This window comes from Gopherus evgoodei, chromosome 22 (genome assembly GCF_007399415.2).
Source record: "Gopherus evgoodei ecotype Sinaloan lineage chromosome 22, rGopEvg1_v1.p, whole genome shotgun sequence".
Lineage (NCBI taxonomy): Eukaryota > Metazoa > Chordata > Testudines > Testudinidae > Gopherus > Gopherus evgoodei.
Genome location: NC_044343.1, coordinates 6,501,364 through 6,520,894, shown reverse-complemented (window position 1 = coordinate 6,520,894; position 19,531 = coordinate 6,501,364). Strand labels below are relative to the sequence as shown.

Sequence of the window (19,531 nt, the reverse complement as noted above, 5' to 3'; positions counted from 1 at the left end):
TGTGAGGCTTAACTAACGCCGCAGATGAAAGACATTAGGGAAAGGTAGGGTAGGGTAGCTCCTTCATGCTCTGCATCGCGGGTGCTTCATAAATACATGAAGGTGTTATTGCAGGAGGGATTATTCTTTGCACCTCTAGAATCCAGTGGAGATCAGTTTCCCATTGCACTGAGCACTGTGCAGACACATAAGGAGGGAGGGTCTCAGCCAAAAACAGCTTGCAGCCTAAACAGAGAAGACAAACAAAGGGTGGGAGAAAGGAAAGAGTATGATCCCCATTTTACAGATGGGAAACCGAGGCCCAGAGAGAGTCAGGAGTGTCTTTTCCAAAGGACCCAGCACTGGCCTAAGATGAGTTAGATGGATGCTAAATGTTTCTAAAGATACCCTCTAGAGCCCACTTTCAGATGGGTTCAGCTCTCATTTAGGCACCAAAATAAGTGATCCCATTTTCAAAGGCAAGTTGAGCTCCAAACTCTTTGAAAAACCTGCCCAAAGACATCACAGGGGGAGCCTGGAGTTGGTAGTGGAGGGGGGTTGAAAACCCTGCCTCTCCTGAGGGTGCTTGAAAATCTGCCCAGGAAATCTTTGGAAAAATTTGCCCTCCCCTCCCCCGGTGACTTGCCCAAGGTGACACAGGAAGTCAGTGATACCTTTCACCAGCACCGAATTCACTTCCCCCTACTACGTCAGAACCTCTCCTGTGGGATGTGCTGTTCAACTGATGAGAGAACGGAAGGAGGTGTTGCCAAACGAGTGACTTTCTTGTAAAAAAAGTTTATTGCAGAAGAAGTGGACTTACAAAATCCCTGCTCCTCTTTCGCTAGAGAAGGCTCAGCCCAGCTGGAGTCTCCTGAGAGCAGCCCTCAGAGCCGTGTATCAAGTCACACACAAGGAGGGGACCCTGCTTTTCATGCTACAGTGATGTTCACCAGGAACTTGGCCTTCTTTGGCAGTGGAGATGCTCTCAGCCTCTATGGTCGAGCAAGGTTAGCTGGTTCCTCTTTCATTTCCAACAGGGAATGGAAAATAAGAAAGACAGTTCTCCCCCAAAGAAATGCATCCCCCCCCCCCCGCCCTTGCACATTGCTTCTCATAGTAGCTACAAGAAGGCGCAGTTCCACCTTGCTTTGCTGGAGCAATGCAGAACAGAACTCTCTGCCCACTAGTACCACACCAAAGCCTTGCTTTCCTGCCTCAGAACCCTCTCCCACATCAGCACCAAACGGGGAGACAACACCCCCCGTGGCATCCTTCAGCATGTCCGCTTGCATGGTGGACCCTTGCTGCATGCAGCCAGCCAGGGCCCCTGGCATCTCTCCAGTAGCCCGCTCTAGCCCTCCATGCCCCTCTGCCACAGCCATCCTGAGCTAGTGCGCCCAAGCAAGCCCCGCGACAGCCGTCGAGCATTGCCAAAGCCCCCTGAGACCCAGCCACCCCGACCACTCCCCTTCCAGCATCGCCACCTGCTTTGGATCTGCCCACCCATTCAGTACGGTCGTATGGCCATTACGCCCACCCGGCGCTGCCAGGGCCACCCCACCTGTCCAGCCTTGTTGCATTCCTGCCACAGCCAGCCACAAGGGCCACCGGCTCTGCCGTTCCCTTGCGGAGTGATGACACATGCCCACCCTTTGCTGCCACACTGCCTAGCACTGCCATGCCCCTGCCAGCCGCGTCCCATGATGCTGTATCCACGTGGCAACACTCTTTCCCTGCCACAGGTACCAGCAAGGCCCCAGCTGAACCATCAGGGCCAGAGTCCCAGGTGATGGCCGAATGGGCAGAGAGACGCCCACAGGCTTAGAGGAGGGAGCACCAGTATGCCACTTTCAATGGGCCAGTCAAGACACCAAGGCAGCCGGGAGGCTAATGCAATCTCCAGCTTCCTCACTGTTATAAGGCTCATACCTGGGAGTAGGAGTCAGGACTCCAGGGTTCAATCCCCAGCTTTGACCCTGGGGCCTCAGTTTCCCCTCTGTAGGTTGGGGACTGGCCTATTGGGAGATTAAATTCATACCTGAGAAAATCTTGTATTGCTTCTTTCAGGCAAATTCCTATTGACTTCAGGGGGGTTGAGTAAAGTCCTCAGGACTGGGCCCATAAATGCCTCTCTCTTTTCTGGGAATTCTTGCCCTACACAATGTATCGCAGGGTTTGGGGCACAGATTCACACACACACACACCCAGTCCCTTGGTGCAATGGTGTAAGTTGCCTGTTGCAAAACCTTGTTTGCAAAAGATAAGATGCAGCGTTGCACTCGCTGTCATTTCCATACCAGGTTGGAGAGGAAGGGGAAATGGAGCTGTGTCCCTAAGTGCCCGACCCAAAGCCCATGGAAGTCCCGGGGAGTAAGTGCCCTGCCCGGCCGGCGCAGTTCTGCACCCAGAGCCAGCTCCTCCGCCCTGACCAGGGCTAGCCCTTCGCCACAGGGATAGCTGAGCGGTGCCAGGCTGGTCGATGTGCTGGAAGAGTGCCCGACCTCCCGAAAGGGGCCCGCCCCGAGCTGGACCTTTCAAGTGACAGCTGCACCCACCCCCTGAATCGGTGCCATCCAGCGTGGCGGGCAGCCCATCCAGCCTGCAACACTGTCAGGCCCCTAATTGCAGACGGGCCCTATGCCATGGGCCAGAGGCACAGCAGGCCTGTAAGCCACTGCTGCCAGGGCTGTGACACATTCACCATATGCCCTGGCACAGCACCAGGCCCACAGGAATGGAGTCAGGCCAGTGGTTGCAGCTATGCCCCCACTAGAGGTGGTTAACCCTGTCCCACTCGCCGATTCACTGGCTGCACCTAAGCAGCTGATCCATTTCATTCAAACGCCCTGCCAGGTCGGCTGGGCTCTCGCTGCGGGGCTGCATCGGCCTGGCAAGCCAGGGATGGGAATCGCTGGATGGCTTCGCTCCCCAGGGGTCGAACGCCCACGGTTCATCAACTGCATCGCAGGGAGGGAGAGTCGCCACTCGCCACAGTCTGCGAGCAAGCAAGCTGCCCCTCAGCCCTGGGGCTGCACTTTGTGCACCAAAGCCTGGAGCAGTGCCCACCCCATAACCGTGGGCACAGCCTACACCCAGACGCAGCGTCCAGCCCAGAACTCCATGCACACCCCAGACACACTGAAACAATAGCCTGGCCAGTACTTGCTGAGACACGCATTGGAAGAGGAATGACTTTGCCTCAGTCACATACAGCAGCCCTGAGCTTACTTCCCTGCTCAACCTTAGGCTGTGCTGAACTCAAGTCTTAGGGGTGTCATATTCCTTCTGGCACCGGATGCACCGACATCCAGTTCTCTTTTATGCCCCCCCCTTCTCAAAGCAAGTGCCCAGTGTCAGGGACCAGGATATATGGGTGGCCATGCCTAGTGGTTAGAGCAGCTGGAGTCAGAGGCCAGACCCAAGGGTCACAGCTGGAGTCAAAGCCCAGGATCGGAATCAGATTCAGCAGCCAGGAATCAGAGCCGAGGGTCAGAACCAGGTTATCTGGAGGGAGGGCAGGCAGGGCAAAAGCTGTGGGAAATGTTTTCAGCAGCCATCATAATTTCTGCTGCTGCTTCTGGGCTTAAGAGCAAGCTTGCTAGCTTCTTCAGTCAATCAGGGCCACCTGTTCCCATGAGGCTATCAGGAGCCCGAGCAGGAGCAGCTGCTGGACCTTACTCCTGACAGCCAGTCCTGGCCATGAGGGCAAGTCCCCATGGGCAGAACCCCTCCTGGAGCCTGCTGCCATCCCCTCACTTACTGGGAAGGTTGCTCATCATGCTGGAGTTGCTGGAGAGAGGCTCCCTAGGCCGAGCCCGGGCGTTGAGCGCCACAGAGCGGCGGAAGCTCTCGCGAGTCCGCAGGGAGCTTTCGGTCGAGGATCCCGAGTTGATATCTGCCATGAGCAAGCAGTCCCCGGGCCCATGGAGCCCGAGGCGGATGCAGCAGCAGCAGACGAAGCACAGCACGGCCCGGCGTACCTCCAGGCTGCGGAAGGAGTAGATGAGGGGGTTGATGGCTGAGTTGAGCAATGCCAGGGCCAAGGCCCAGTCCATGCCCTGCAGGGGCTTGCAGGTCTGGGACTCGCAGAAGACGTCAAGGAGCAGCAAGGCGAAGAGCGGGCTCCAGCAGAGAATGAAAGCCCCCAGGATCATCAGGACGGTCTTGAGCAGCCGCAGGGACCTATTGCGGCTGTGGCGGGTGATGGTCTGCTGGGAGTTGGCCCGGACCAGGTGGTAGATGGAGGCATAGAGGCCGATGATGCCCAGCAGAATCATACTGAACATGACCACGCAGAAGAGGACGTAGTTCTTGGAGTAGAGGGGCAGGAGGGTGGAGCAGCTGGGGAAGTCACACAGGCAGTTCCAGCCCAGCAGGGGCAGCATCCCAATGAGGATGGCCAAGGCCCAGCAGGAGATGATGAGAATGCGCAGGCGTAAGGTCTTGCTGTCCTCGTTCTCAGCAATGGGTCTCACCATGGTGCTGTAGCGCTCGACGGCCGTCACCAGCAGGCTGAAGGTGGAGGCGGCCAGCGCGATGAAGAGGATGCCCTCCCGGAAGAACCACAGCTCCAGCCTCAGCTGAAAGGTCCTGCTGCCCGACAGGCAGATGTTGAAGATATAGGCCACCCCGGCCAGCAGGTCGCTCACTGTGATGCTGGCGATGCAGCAGTAGACCCACCGGCGGGCACGCAGGCTCCTCACGATGGCTATCAGCACCAGCAGGTTCTCCACTATGATGAGGCAGCTAATGGTGATGAAGGCCACCTTGAGGAGGCCCATCCTGTCCTCCTGGGGCCGTCGTCTGCCCAGCTTCCCCGTGTAATTGTAGTGCTGCAGGATGAGGTTGATGTTCTGCCTGGCTGCCAGCTGCAGACAGGAGTCCACGCTGTACAGCAGACTAACCCTTGCCTCGGGGATGTCAGTTAGGAGAGGAGGGAGAGAGGGATCTACTGACCGGCTTAGCCCTGGGGCGAGCATCTTCTGAGGAACCAGCAAGCCTTGAGGAAGAGCAAAGCCCAGAGCTAGAGACAGCACAAAGACAAGCCAGCTGATGGAGCAGAGGTCACAGCCGGTGCCTCCGTCCGGCAGCCCAGGATTCTGCAAGAGAATAAACATGAGATGTTTTGAAATGCTCACAATTGTGAGGGCATTATAGTGAAAGCTTCCTGTTGTTCAGGAGGGTTTCCTGTTGTGAGTGAAGGCATCACCCCTGCCCAGTTCAGCTGAAATCATTTCTCAGCAGTGAGGGCTGGGCTAATCTCCGCTGGTTCATTGGTAAATGGGACCACGGGCGGATGGAACATGAATGTAGCAATAACCCGGCTTTTCTGCTTCTACAGCTGGTTTGATGGCGACTTGAGCTAACTGATTGGATGGGGTCGCTCCGGGCTGGCTGGAAGCTCCTTAGCCAAGGAGGCAAGGGGGCAGTGCCATTCCTGTGCCTACACAAAGGCCTCTACTTTGGGATCTCAGCGTTGCTGTGAAAGTATTCCCAAAGCCTGGCCTTGCAAGGCAAGCTTGTTCCTTAATCTCCAGCCTCCCTCGGCCACCAGTGCCCGGGCACCCTCCTTGCATCTCTTAAGGAGAGGCCCTCCAGTCTCCGGCCCAGCCTTCAGGTACATTAGCTCGCTTCTGGGGGCGCTTGGCGCAACATGCTTCTTTGTGCACAGACACGTGGAGGTGCAGAGCCCTTTGAAGGCTGAACTAGCCATGGGCATCTGCAGGTCTCGGGCTAGGACTGAGCCCAGAGTCTGCTGAAAAACCTTATATTAATACTTGGCACTAGGTTGACCAGATGTCCCAATTTTATAGGGACAGTCCCAATATTTGGGGCTTTTTCTTATATAGTCACCTATTACTCCCCACCCCCGTCTCGATTTTTCACACTTGCTGTCTGGTCACCTACTTAGCCCTGACATTGTCCCTTCCATCTGAGGATCTGAAAGCACCTTATGAAGATAAGTCACATCATCTCCATTTGACAGGCAGAGAAACTGAGGAACAGAAAGGGGCTGTGGCTTGCCCGAGGTCCCACAGGGAGCCAGGGGCAGAGCCAAGAGTAGAACCCAGGAGTCCTGGCCACATTGCAAAGCTGGTATTAATGACTGACCTGCTTTCAAAGCCAAGGAATGTCTGGATCAGGAACAACCCCCCACCTCTCACCATCCACTGTCCCCATTAAGCTCTGGCTGGACTCACCTGTCAGGAAGGGGCCGGAGGCTCTGCTGCCTAGCCTGGATCCTGCACTGGTCTGTCAGCAGGAGGCCCTGGCAGAGGTAGCAATGAGGGCTGCTCGTGCAGGGTAAGTGGCATTTGTACCTAGCAGAAGAAAGAAAAGGGGAAGTTGCAACACGCCTTAAACTAACCACATTTTTTGCAGGATGGACCCACCCAACACAGCTGAGAGGTGGGTGGAGGAAGTTTGAAACGATCGAGGGCACCTTCAAGTTCAGCTACAAGGCAGAAGCGGCCTCCCTGGTCTCCCCTGATGCTCATGTTCCTGGAGCTCTTGACGACATGCCAGGGGGCGAGGGGGGTAGCTGATCTCCAGACTCCAGGGGAAGAACAGCAGCATCTCCCACCAGGCAGCAAGGGCTGCTTTTGCCTGCGAGCAATGGACCAAGGGGCAAAGGCTGTTGGCGGAGATGCACCCACGGCAGGAGACATCTGGGGCGCAAGAGGAGAATACAAAGCTCCCCATGCTGCAGGGATGGCGGCGGCTTCTGCAGGGCCCAGTGCAAAGTTACAGGGGCAGGGCCCTGTCCGGTTCTCTGCACTCCCTTCTCCCTGCTCCTGGGCACCCGCATCACCCTCATGCCACCCTGCAGACTTCCCATTCCCACCCCACCCTCACAATGCACCTACCTCCACCCTCTCACCAGTCCCTGTGTGGACAAGACAGCCAGGAGGTGGAGCTGAAGCCCAAGCATGGGGCAGGGCAGTTCAGGAGTTCACCCCATTTTGTACTAGTGCTAGATTCGGACTGGGCAGTGGGGCGGGGCAGCTCCAGTGTCTGCATGATCCAGGGAAGAGTGAGGTTCTCAGCATGGGCTGAAAGGCAGCAATGTCCCGGCACCAGGAGGGGGTGGGTGTCTCTCCCCATGTCAGAGGAGTTCTGCCAGAGTAATGCCTGCGGGATCAGGTTGTCACAAGTAGTAAGCGGCATGGGGCAGGGGCGGGGGTCTGCCTTGGGGTCCCCTGAGCTAGAAGAGAACCAGGACCCAGGTGCCCTGATCGTAAAGCGGAGGTCGCTGGTCACAAATAAGACTATTGGTCTTGTGCTGAGGGTCAGGCACTGCCCAAGCACCTTGCTTACAGTCAACACGCCCAGTGGCCGAGTGGTCCCGGTGCTGAGAGCCACAGAGTCCCGCTGGCACCAGCAGGTGGGCAGGAGAATGAAGATGGCAATTGCTGTGCCTCCATGCTGCTGGGGTGGAGGTGCAGGCCACATGCTGAAAGGATGGGGGCCACCTTCTGCCCCTGGCAGGTACCACTGGCCTCAGCAAAATCACAGCCCTCCCTTAAGACAGAGAGGCATATCTAACCCGGCTTTGTGCCCAGACTGACTCTGCTGGCACCTTTCCTGCCAAGGCCCTGAGCCTGCAGGCAGGCCCAGGAAACCCACTCCCACTCCAACAGGACACGCCTGACGGGAGAGGAGTCCCAAGCATTACAAGGGTGTGTGCAAGGGGCTGTCCCATCAGGGACCCATTCGCTCCCACTGGGGCTTTCTGCAGGCAAATGGACTGAACTCAGCTGGGTCCTTCTCACGCAGCTTGCTCAGTACGGGCTGATTTGCATCGCATTCTTCTCAGTTACGGACTCACAGCTGTGCCACCTGGCCCCCTGCACCTCTGAGAAGGGAAACCCCCTCACATCGAAACCAACCAGGGGCTCCTGTGTTCCTACTTAGCAGCTTCTGCCTCCCGCAAGCTTGCAAGTAAATCCCGCTTTTGGCACTAGGAGGTGCCGTTCCCGCCTACCTCCCTGAGCAAGGAGAAGCTGATGAGACAACTGAGAATAGAACCTCACCAAGGAAACGGTGTCGTAAAAATGTATAGTTTTAAAAATTGGGGGTGGGAAGGGCGGTAGTAAAGATGCTCATGAAAAGTGCTGGATTGGATCTGTCTACAATCGACGGACACATTATCTATCTGTCATTCAGTCATCAACGTTACACGGATTACAGTCTGGCTCCTGACGGATCCCCAAACAGGGAATCGTTGTGGGTCAATTTCTAGTGGGATCCCTCGGGGAACAGTTCTTGCCCCTCTGCTATTTAATACTTTTGTCAATGACCTGGCAGAAAACATACAACGGTGACTAATCAAGTTTATGTGTGTTGCAGAGATTGAGGGAGTGGGAAATCACTGACACAGACAATCTGAATCACTCTGTAAGCAGGAGCGCAGGCAAGAACCGCGTGTTTTGATATGGCCAAAGCTAAGAACATACACTTAGGAACAAAGACCATCACCTACGCTTACAGGATGGAGGACTCTGTCCTGAGAAGCAGGGACTCAAAAAGATGTGGGAGTCCCGGTAACTACTCAGCTGAATATGAGCCCCCAGTGCGACCCAGTGGCCAAAAGGGCTAATGCAATCCTTGGGTGCATAACAAGGGAATATCACGTATTTGTAGAGAGGTTATTACCTTAGTATTTGGCACCGGTGCGATCGCTGCTGGAATACTGTGTCCAGTTCCAGTGGCCAGAATTCAAGATGGATGTTGATCAACTGAAGATGGTTCTGCAAAGATTCAGGAGAATGATTAAAGAACTGGAACCCAGGCCTTGTAGCGGGAGATCAATCTATTTAGTAATCAAAGAGAAGTTTAAGGGATGACTTGAGCCATCTATAAATACCTGCATGTGGACCAGAAATTTCATAGTCGTGGGCTCTTGGGTCTAGCCTGCAGAGGGTTAATAAGATCCAGTGGCTAGAAACAGAAGCTAGAAAAATTCAGACTAGAAATAAGGTGCCAGTTTTTACTAGCGTGGGTAATTAACCTTTGGAAGAACTTACCAAGGGCTGTGATGGATTCTCCATGAAAGGACATTTTAAAATCATGGCTGGATGTTTTTCTAAAAGATCTGCCCTAGTTCAGCCACACATTCAGTTGTTGCACTTGAAACACAAGTTAATTCAGGGAAGTCCTATGGCCTACGTTGTGCTGGAGATCAGATTGGATGGTCTCTTCTGATCTCAAAAAAAAAAAATCTATGGATCTATGAACATACAAATCTAACTATCTGTCCATCATCAGCAGACATATTCCACTGGCTGGCTGAGCCTTTAGAAAGTCGCTCATCCCTGTGGCATCTGCCTATCCTGGGGAACGGAGCCCTCCGTCTACCCACAGTGGCAGGGCAAGCTTCCCCATGTCAGCGGGCACCAGGCCTGCTGACAGGGGAGGGCAAAGGGGGGAGTTGCCCAGGGGCCTGGGTGATTTAAAAAGACCCAGAGGACTCCAGGTGCCACCAGCACAGGGGGGCTAAAGCAGGTTTCCTGCCCACCCTCACTCTGCGCCGCTCCCAGAAGTGGCTGGTTCTTCCCTGCAGCCCCTGGGGGCGACAGGGGGTCTTCGTGCTCTGCCCCCACCCCAAGTGCCGACTCTGCAGTTCCCATTGGCTGCGAACTGTGGCCAATGAGAGCTGCAGGGGCAGTGCCTGCGGGCAGCAGGGCCTGGAGACTCCAGGAGCCCCCACCTAAGAGCTGCTGCTGGAGGGGTTTGCCAGTCACTTTTGGGAGCTGCCCGAGGTATGCGCTGACCCCCAGATTCCCTATTCACCCCAACTCCCTGCCCCAGCCTAGAGCCTGCACCCCCTCCTGCACCCAAATGCCCTCCCAGAGCCTGCACCCCTCACCCCCTCCCGCACCCAAACTCCCTCCCAGAGCCTGCACCCCTCACCCCCTCCCACACCCAAACTCCCTCCCAGAGCCTGCACCCCTCACCCCCTCCCGCACCCAAACTCCCTCCCAGAGCCTGCACCCCTCACCCCTTCCCACACCCAAACTCCCTCCCAGAGCCTGCACCCCTCACCCCCTCCCGCACCCAAACTCCTTCCCAGAGCCTGCACCCCTCACCCCCTCCCGCACCCAAACTCCCTCCCAGAGCCTGCACCCCTCACCCCCTCCCACACCCAAACTCCCTCCCAGAGCCTGCACCCCTCACCCCCTCCCGTACCCAAACTCCCTCGAAGAGCCTGCACCCCTCACCTCCTCCCGCACCCAAACTCCCTCCCAGAGCCTGCACCCCTCACTCCCTCCTGCACCCAAACTCCCTCCCAGAGCCCGATACCTCACCCCCTCTCACACCCAAACTCCTTCCCAGAGCCCAACCCCTCACCTCCTCCCCCACCTAAAATCCCTTCCAGAGCCTGCACCCCAACCCCCTACCCCAGCTTGGTGAAAGTGAGTTAGGGTAGGGGAGAGCGAGCAATGGGGGTGGGGGAATGAGGGAGCAGGGCCTGGGGCCTCGGAGAAGCGGGAGGGGGGCACCAGCAGCACAGCCAGCAGCTCACTGGGCACCAGCCAGCGCAGGTGCATCACCACCCAAATGTCAGGTGGCCCGTGTCTGTGCAGGCGTGGCTTCTGCGTGCGCGGGGGCCCACTGACTATTCTGGCCTGGGGCCCGGAATTGCTACTGGCAGGCCTGCGCCTGGGAAGCCGTGTGGCCTAGTGGTGCGGACAATGGGCTATGAGTCAGGAGACCAGCACTCTATTCCCATCTCTGATTTGCTGGGTGACCTTGGGCATGTCATCGCTCCCTCTCTGTGCCTCAGTTTCCCCTCCCACTCTTTGTTTTGACAGTATGTTCTCTGGGGCAGGGACAGCCTCTTGCTATGTGTATGTACAGCACCAAGCACAGTAGGGCCAGGGACTTAAGGCATTATTGTAATACCAATAAAAATGATAACCATAGTCCCTTGGCTATGGGACAACGGAAAGGCCTTTGGGGTCCGCTTTTGAAAAAAACAGCCTCAGCCTGGCCTCTCTTTTTCCTGGTATTGTTTTGTGTCTGCTAAGAATTGTGTCCGATCCCCTCTCAGGGCAAGATTCTGCTGTCAGTCACCAGATTTACCCGTGCATCCCCAGCAGCACAATCTGCTTCCCAGTAAGCCAGGTAATTTATTGAACATGGCTGAGATTTTCAAGGGGGCAAAAGGGAATTAGGGGTCCAGGCCCCACTGAAATTCAACAGGAGTTGGGCCTCTAGTCAGTCTCCTTTGAGAATCCCAGCCTGAGCTCCCACCTGGCTTCGCACAGCGATCCGCGCCACTTCGTTTGCAGCACAGCTCACGTCTGGCTTCATGTGATGGAGAAACTGCTCTTCTGAGAAGCAAAAAATCCACCGGCCCAACGGCGAGTCATATGGAATTGACACATGCAGTGACGGGTAACGGTCACAAGCCGCTGTCAGCATCTCCTGTTGCATCGGCCTGGGTGGGAGCAGCATTTTCGTCCTCATCACGTTGTGATGCTCCGAGAGCCTATCTCTGCAAACACATCCTGAGTGTTATCTCAGGGCTCCTCCTTATCGCTCTGTTTCAGTTTTTGTCCTTTCCCCTCAAGCCAATCTCACAATCTGCTGCCGATGCCTCGATAACCGGGCATCTGCTCACGAGAGCCTGGGGCAAGTATCAGGCTCCTTCAGGCTCTCCCACAAAAACGTGTGTGGAAAGACACAAGTCACATGAACCCTTGGTCAAGTTTCACCTGCAGTCTGAGTCTTTGACTGCATTCTCCCCTGCGACCTGTCCGTCCTTGTTCCAGTCGGGGCACGTTTCACAGAAAAATCCCACTGGTTCCAAGCTTCGGAAAGGCCTTTGTATTGCCCTGTGTATATAGCCCTTACTCTCACAGGATGGGTCTTCAGCCACCTCTATTGTCTGCTCCATATATGAATCTGATGCTGCTGACAATAAAGGCAACTTACCCTTTAACTCAAGTGGTTGTGGCACCTGCTTTACATGCAGAAGATCCCCAGTTCTAATAGCCCAAGCAGCATTGGTTGGATGTGCGTTAATCATTTTTCTCTTGAGATATCAATAGGGGTGAAGAAATGACTGTGTAGGTCTCAGTGCAGCCAGGCATGCCCCCCGGGTGGAGGGGAGGACGAGAACGGGAAATGGGGAGTTTGCACGAGATGGCAGCACGTGCTGGTCAGCAGTTAGGCAGGAGGTGAGGGGAGAGGCAGATCTGCGTGGGTTGTTTAGACCAGCCCAGCTCAGATGGTTTTCTGGTTTCTGAGCTTCCTTGGGCTGAAGCTATAAAACCAGCCATGGGACAGCAGGAGGCTCAGGTTGGCGCCAAGCCTGGATGAGGTGCTGTGAACTCACAGATGGAGCGTCCCCAGCGCCTCCTGCTCCTGCTCTCCCTGCTGTCCTACCCCTCGACCCATGCTGGTGAGTAGAGGAAGTCGCGGGCTAGGGTTACCATCCAGGGTCATGCACCAGGTGAGGAAGGAGCCGTCCCATCTCCTCCTGATCAGGTGTCTGCGTGTCTTTCAGGTGCTTTGAGGAGTCAGATTGTCGGGGGGCATGAAGCCAAGCCTCACTCCAGACCCTACATGGCAGCCCTGAAGGTTTCCAGTCATTTCTACTGCGGGGGGTTTCTGGTGGCCCCAGACTGGGTGATGACCGCTGCTCACTGCATGGGGTAAGCCCCATCCCTTCCCTACAAACGCATGGACGGCTTCTGGTTGGAAGACAAATGTCAGAGTGTTGGGAAATTCATTAAAGAGCCTAACTCACTCTGAAAGGGTCCAGCAGACTCGGGGCTGAGTTGGCCAGAGAGTTGCATCTTAAGGTGTGATTTTAAGCTGATTTCATTATAATAATCCCTAGCTCTTACATAGCACTTTGCACAGGTGAATCTCAACAAAGGAAGTTAATGTCATTATCCCCTGTTTACAGATGGGGGAAACTGAGGCACCAGGAGGTGAAGTGACTCGCTCAGGTTCACCCAATAGGCCAGTGGTGGAGCTGGGACTAGAACCAAGGTGCCCTGAGCCCCAGTCCAGTGCTCTAGCCACTAGGCCACACTGGTTGGAAAGGCTGTGGGGAGACACTGATTTCACTTTAAACTCAGCTGAAGTCAGGCTGGGTAAGTGAATCAGGAGTAGGTTTATGTTTAAGTGAAATCAAAGACTGAAGTGTCCACCCACAGGTCTGCGCTGGTTTCACTAAATCGATTTAATTAAACTGCTGCTAGGTCCTGATTCTTCATGGCCCTGCAGTGAGGCTGGCCATTCACACCGGGGCAAAGCGGGTGTAGAATGCAAGTCACTGCCACTCTGCCCTGGGAGCGCTTTACGCCGCTATGCACAGGAGTAAGAGACCGCACCAGGGGCAGGTGATGGGGAGGCGTATTAGTGTCTCATCCTGCAGGTGCTGAGTTCCTCCCATGGGAGGAGAGAGAGCTCAGCACCTCACAGGGTCAGGCGTCGCAAGATACCACAAGGACATTCTTAGAGCAAACTCCTGGAATGTCCCTCCCCTACTGAGCCCCCAGCTTTGCACCTCCCTTGCGAGAGCCAAGGCTGGGACCAACAACCGACACCCCGGCAGGGAGCAGTCCGGCACTGGGCTCCCATGAGACATCCCCTCCTGTTCAGAGCCCTGATTCTCAGCCAGTCCCACAGTGAGTACCCCAGATCCTCTCTCAAAACGTCCCCATTCCCAGTCAGGGCATCCCTCCAGCTGCCACGCCCTCTTGTTCATTGGCCATTCCTCCCGACAACTGGCCCCACTTCTTCCTGGATGCTCGAGGCCCAAATGGAGACCAAGGCCCAGCTGTGCCAGTGGCTGTACAAACTAGGGTGACCAGATGTCCTGATTTTATAGGGACAGTCCCGATTTTGGGGTCTTTTTCTTATATAAGCTCCTATTACCCCCATCCCAATTTTTCACATTTGCTGTCTGGTCACCCTAGTACAAACACAGAATGAGAAGCGGCCCCTGCCCCCTGGAGAGCTTGACGTCTAACCAGACGAAGGGACGGGAGGGGAAGTGATTGGCCCAAGGTTACACAGCAGATCAGTGGCCAGGAATTAGCGTGCTCTCTCCTGCAGCACAGCACGCTGCCCCGCCCACTAGCCCACGCTGCCTACACGAAAGGCGCTTCGAATGCAAGGTGCTGTTTGAATGTGAAATACGGCCCCTCCCCTCCTCTCCGAGGCAGAGACGCTGACTTGAGTGGGCCTGATGTGTGATATTTACTGTCATTTGAAGGGACATCAGTGTCATCCTGGGAGCTCACAATTACCACATCCCGGAGGCCTCCCAGCAGATGTTTGCCGTTGAAAGCTACCATCCGCACCCAGAATACAACGCCAATTATGTGCCATACAATGACATCCTTCTCCTAAAGGTAACAGGACTCCCCAATGGAGAGCGAATCCCTGCACCAGCCGCTGGTTAAGGCTACATCTACACTGCAGTAAGAGATCTGTGGCATGGCCACGGCTGGTCCGGGTCAGCTGACTCAGGCTGCAGGGCTAAAAGTTGCCTCTGAGCCTGGGAGCCAGGCCATGCAGGAACCTCTACACTATAATTTTTAGCCCTGCACTGGAGCCAGCTGACCCAGGCCCCGAGTGCCATGGATATTTTATCACGGTGTAGACATACTCTTAGGGTTTGTAGGTTATATATGCTGCAGAGTGCCTCTGGTATTTAGATCCACCTCTCTGGGCTTTGTCCGTACGTGGCAGCCGTCTTCTCAACTGCCACAGCAGGGACTGAACCAGGATTCTCCAGAGCAAACCTCATGGGCTGCTGCAACCAGAGCGACAGTTCTGTAGTGCAGGTAGCATTACTCACATCCTCTGTGGATTGGCACAGAGGTGACCACGGGACACACTCACCAGTGGGTTATGGGTTTGGGGTCTGCAGACTCAAACGCCGATTGACCTGTTGCGGTCGCACAGGAGTGACATCATCGCGCCATGACGCAATCCCAGGAGAGGCTGTTCCCAGAGGATGAGCATGGGCCTTCTAGGGAAGAGGCTGGCCAAGGAAAGCACCGCTGGCCACTCTCCATCCCTGGGCTGGCATCACACAACCCAAGGATGTGGGTGTGCCAACGTCAGAAGGTGATGGCCATGACATGTCTAGCTTTGGGGCTCAACCTCAAACCTGATATTACCCCCATTTCTACACCATGCCCCAAGGTGGATTCCTAATGAGCAAGCACCTGGAAAAACAACCCCCCCAAACCTTCCTCTTCATCTCCTGCAGGGCCTAATGTGTTTGCTCCCCTCCCATAACAGCTGAGACACAAAGCCCAACTGAATAAATACGTCCAGGTGATCCCTCTGCCCAAGAGCAGCAGCGATCTCCCTGCGGACACCAAGTGCATTGTGTCGGGATGGGGCCTCATTGACCAAGAGGTAGCAACTTACAAGCTCTTTGAGACCAACGCCACCGCCCTGAGCCGGAGGAAATGTCTCCTGTTCTACCCAGAGCTCACCGACAGCATGGTCTGCGCAGCCAGCTACCACAAGCTCAGTGACGTCAACCGCGTACGTCTCTGCATCCCTTCCCCTCTCCCCCAGCCACGCTGCCCTGAGGTTGGCGGGTGAGAAGGGACCTCCCCAGCTGCCTTAATGGCCCACTGTACCCATGAGCCATGGAGACACTCAGAAATGTCCTCGTTTTTCAGCAACGAGGCAAGCTGTAGAATAGAACACATGCTGGAGGGGGCGGCGGGGAAGGGGGGTATTTATTACCTTGGCTCCTAGAGCTTGCAGGGCTAGCTGCTGTAGCCACACCATTGCTGGATAGCCTGCAGGGGCGTGCATAGGAATAAAAACGTGGCTGGTTTGAAGGGACATTTTCTGTGCCCCCTGCAGCCAGGGGAACTGGCTCTTCCCCCCTCACCAGCAGCCCACCCCCCCCTGTGCACACCCCTGAAAGCCTGTAAGATGTTCCCTAGCAGACACAAAGCCAGAGACCTTAAGCCACTCACTTGGGGTGACAGGGTGGTGGAGCCAGGATGGAACTCAGCCATCAGTGGCTCTAACCCCTGCATTCGCTCCCGCTAGCCCACAATGCGCTTCCACAGTGTCTACATTCCACTGACCCCTATTTCCCTGTGTCTTCCTCAGGGGGACTCCGGTGGCCCTTTGGTCTGCAACGGGGTGGCCCAGGGGATCGTCTCCTACGGTTTCCAGTTCCCTCCCTCGGTGTACACTCGCATCGCCCACTACCTGCCCTGGATTCGAAAGACTATGGGGCAGTGACCGGAGAGAAAGATGCTACAGCTTCTCCGGCATCTGCATGCTGCAAGTCACTGGCTTTTCTCTCTCCCCCAGGTGTTACCTGGAACTGTAGGGATAACAACGCAGGGCCCACCCAACTCCTCCTTTTGGGCTGCCCGTTTCTTTACATTTAAATGTCATTAGTGGACCAGAACCACCCCCCAGGAAGAACATACAAGGCTTAATCCTGAGTCCCTCGCCAAATTTTTACACCCAAACCTCCCAGGTTAGCCTCGGTGAGGAGGGAGTGAAAACATGGCAAGGAACTCAGATTTGGCCCAAATGGATCGGAACAAAGTTTTCCTCAGCCAAGCAGCCCCCTCCTGGTTCAGAACACACGTGAATCCCACAATGCTGGGGAGTGTTCCAAAGCACATGGATTGTGACGGGCTTCAGGCACCCAATTTGAAGGCTTTTTTGGGGAAATGCTGACTCATCAAAACCCAAACTGGCTGTAGCTAAGGGCTAGCTTTGAGGACTGTTCCGATAGAAGATATTAGGATTTTTTTTTCTAGATTGCAAAAACTGACTATTTTGACATTTTCTAGGTGGATTGTTTCGGGTGTGGGGATGATGCCACTTTTCATTTTGAAATTTTAATCAACTGAAATGAAAGGAAAGGTACCATTTAAAAAAGAAAGGGTTGAAATCAAATTTGAAATGTTTTGAAATTAACCAAATACTTTCAGCTGACCAGATCTGATTTTTTTTAACTGCAGATGATCAGTTTGCAAAAATTCACAAGATTCCCACTTCTCACCCCAATTTGAGATGCCCCCCGCTGCCCCATTCCTTCTGTGCCCCGGCAGCGCTCGAGTGTAACAAGCAAGTCAATAAATGAGCTTTTGCATTTCATAAAGTCTCCTGCCTTATTCTGAAGTTTGTTTCTGCTCATTGTTGGAAAAGGGATAGCTGCTTACCGTATTTTTCACTCCATGCATCTGACGAAGTGGGTTCTAGCCCAGGAAAGCTTACGCCCAAATAAATATGTTCGTCTCCCAGGTGCCACAAGGGCTCCTCGTTCTTTTTGCTGATACAGACTAACACGGCTCCCACTCTGAAACCAGAAAGAGAAGAGAATACACTAGGTCTCATTTATAGCCAGAGGGCTCAGATCAGCCAAACCCTGACCGCCTCCCATTCCCCCCATGTACCTACTGCCCTGTACATATTTATTAGCCTTCCCTACTCTACATTCCCTGGCCCTCCCGGGACCTGCAGCGGCACTGAAAGGGGATTCTACATACACTGTCCAGAACACAAGGACACCCGGAGCTCAGCACAACAGTGCTGAGTTTCAACCCTGCACCTGCGGAGACTCCAGCCTGAGACACATACAACCCGCTCTCTCTCCCCGTCCCTTGTGGGTTCCTTTCCATCCCCCACCCACTATTTGCCTCCTGTCATCTCTCCCTCTCTCGGCTTGTCCTCGGACTCCAAGACCAGCTGTGCCACACCAGCCCAGCAGCAAGATGAGCTGGTCCATCCAGCTCTGCCCAGCTGGAGAACCACCAGCAGGGGAGAGGGATCAGACATTGAGCCAGAGCCCAGAGAAGAGCTGCCATGAGAGACTCATAGAATGGCCACAAAAGCTGCATTTTCCCCACTTTTACGCCCCTGCCTCTTCTCCCTCTTGCGTCTGTTTGTCCAAAGCAGGGAGAGTGACCATCCATCACAGCCCAAAAACCCTTTCCTCCCTCCATGTCCCCCAAGAAAGGTTGGCTGACAAAAATAAGAGACACTAACCAACGTCCTCTCTCTGAAAAGGGGCCTCTGGTAGGTTTGGGCTAAGTTAGGTCTGTATAATCGCTCTGTTTCCCTTCCAAAAACGGCTTTATGTCATGTGCTGCTGCTTTTTCTTTTCTGTAGCCCGCTCAAGATGTTTGCAAACTTTAGCATGAATTGTGCTGCCATGGAGCTAAGCAGACCGAGGTCTCTGACCTCGAGCCTTGTTTAACGCTTTACTGTAGTACAGTGACAGGGTCACGTTAACACACTGGACTCTCTGGGCCCCCTTATTCCATCACACTTAACACAACAGGCCTCAACTCTCAATACGCCGAGATAGAGTCTCAGCCGGTGGAAACGGCCGTAACCCCACAGAGATAGCTGATTCACACTCCACTGGCAGGATGCAGGTTTTAACTGTTGGTGACAAACTCTAAACTGATCAACACAGAAGAATCAGTTCTAACAGCAGGAAGTGGGCCTGGAGAGCTTGGGGTAAACAAAGTCCTGAGATGCACATAAGGTGAAGGTGAAGCACTTCCTGCCCCCCCAACGGAAGGGCTGTGTCTGCAGCTGAAAAACCCGACAGAGTTGTTTGTGTCTTTAGATGAGGCACACCTCTCTGTGGTTAGAGTTTCTCCTGCCAACTGACGCAGAAGATGCCAGCCAGAGGCACAGTGTTCTAGTAGGTAAGACACTAGTCTAGGGTCCAGGCGCTCTGGGTTTTATCCCTGGCTCGGGCATGCACCTGCTGTGTGGCTTTGGTGAAGTCACTTGACTTCCCTCCATGCCTCAGTTTCCCTTCCCACCCTTTGTCTATTCAGACTGTAAATTGAGTGGGGCAGGGCACCTCTCTCACTGCAAGTTCAGACAGCACCCAGCAAAATATGATCCTCTAGCTGCTACCAACTTTGATTTTTTCACTCTCCACTTCACCAGAGAGATTTGGCAACCCCTTAGCACATTAGACCATTGTCTGCTCAGAGCACAGATCTGAAGGTTAATGACTCTGCCTTGTCCCTTGCCCAGGAGGTATCTGCTGCAGCTGCTGGTGGGTTCCACATGCACCCAGAGGCATTCCCCACTGCAGCAATTCCAGAACAAGTTCATGGCATCCACCAGAATCCAGACATTGTGAACAGAGAGATTCCCCCCACCCCAGTTGTCACAGGAGCAGAGCAGGAAGGGGGTTGTGGGTCAGGACTGAGGTGCATGAGCACAGCTTTGCATGTAGGCAGCCCAGGAGCAGAGTCTGAGGACAGGTGTGGGGTGGGATCGGGGGGGAGGCCAGCCCAGGACTGGACAAGCAGGCATTGCTGTAGCGAAGGATTGAATCTTAACTCTGCTTCCTATTAAGATTTCCGTGGTCACCCATGGGACTGGTAGTAACCTGACTGTTTACTGCCTCGCGAGCACCTCCTCCTGGCCAGAGGCCACTCTACAGCACTCTGCCTCACTGGCCATCCCTCCTCTTCAGGGCCCCTCTAAGAACCCTTCAGGCCTTAGCCCCAGTCTCTCTCCTCCACAAATCCAACACAAACCCACACAGCCTGGACCC

General features: G+C 54.8%; 2 protein-coding genes across 2 annotated transcripts; one reads left to right on the top strand and one right to left on the bottom strand.

The window, feature by feature from the left end:
- Nucleotides 1-761: 761 nt before the first annotated feature.
- On the bottom strand, nt 762-8,653 carry S1PR4 (sphingosine-1-phosphate receptor 4). Its single transcript, XM_030540547.1, has 3 exons — nt 8,638-8,653; nt 6,183-6,302; nt 762-5,081 (listed from the first exon to the last, which is right to left on the bottom strand). The coding sequence occupies exon 3, from the start codon at nt 4,959-4,961 to the stop codon at nt 3,735-3,737; it is 1,227 nt and encodes a 408-aa protein (XP_030396407.1). The 5' UTR covers nt 4,962-5,081; nt 6,183-6,302; nt 8,638-8,653; the 3' UTR covers nt 762-3,734.
- Nucleotides 8,654-12,257: 3,604 nt separating this feature from the next.
- On the top strand, nt 12,258-17,107 carry LOC115638723 (mast cell protease 1A-like). The gene is made up of 5 exons (XM_030540654.1): nt 12,258-12,391; nt 12,497-12,644; nt 14,219-14,357; nt 15,256-15,507; nt 16,093-17,107. Exons 1-5 carry the CDS (start codon nt 12,328-12,330, stop codon nt 16,225-16,227), a joined length of 738 nt encoding a protein of 245 aa, XP_030396514.1. The 5' UTR covers nt 12,258-12,327; the 3' UTR covers nt 16,228-17,107.
- Nucleotides 17,108-19,531: the final 2,424 nt, after the last annotated feature.

Coding starts and splice junctions, on each gene's coding strand:
- S1PR4 (XM_030540547.1), bottom strand. CDS start 4,961: ATGCTCGCCCCAGGGCTAAGCCGGTCAGTAGATCCCTCTCTCCCTCCT.
- LOC115638723 (XM_030540654.1), top strand. CDS start 12,328: ATGGAGCGTCCCCAGCGCCTCCTGCTCCTGCTCTCCCTGCTGTCCTAC. Junction 14,358..15,255: donor ATGACATCCTTCTCCTAAAG/GTAACAGGACTC, acceptor CTCCCATAACAG/CTGAGACACAAAGCCCAACT. Junction 15,508..16,092: donor AGCTCAGTGACGTCAACCGC/GTACGTCTCTGC, acceptor TGTCTTCCTCAG/GGGGACTCCGGTGGCCCTTT.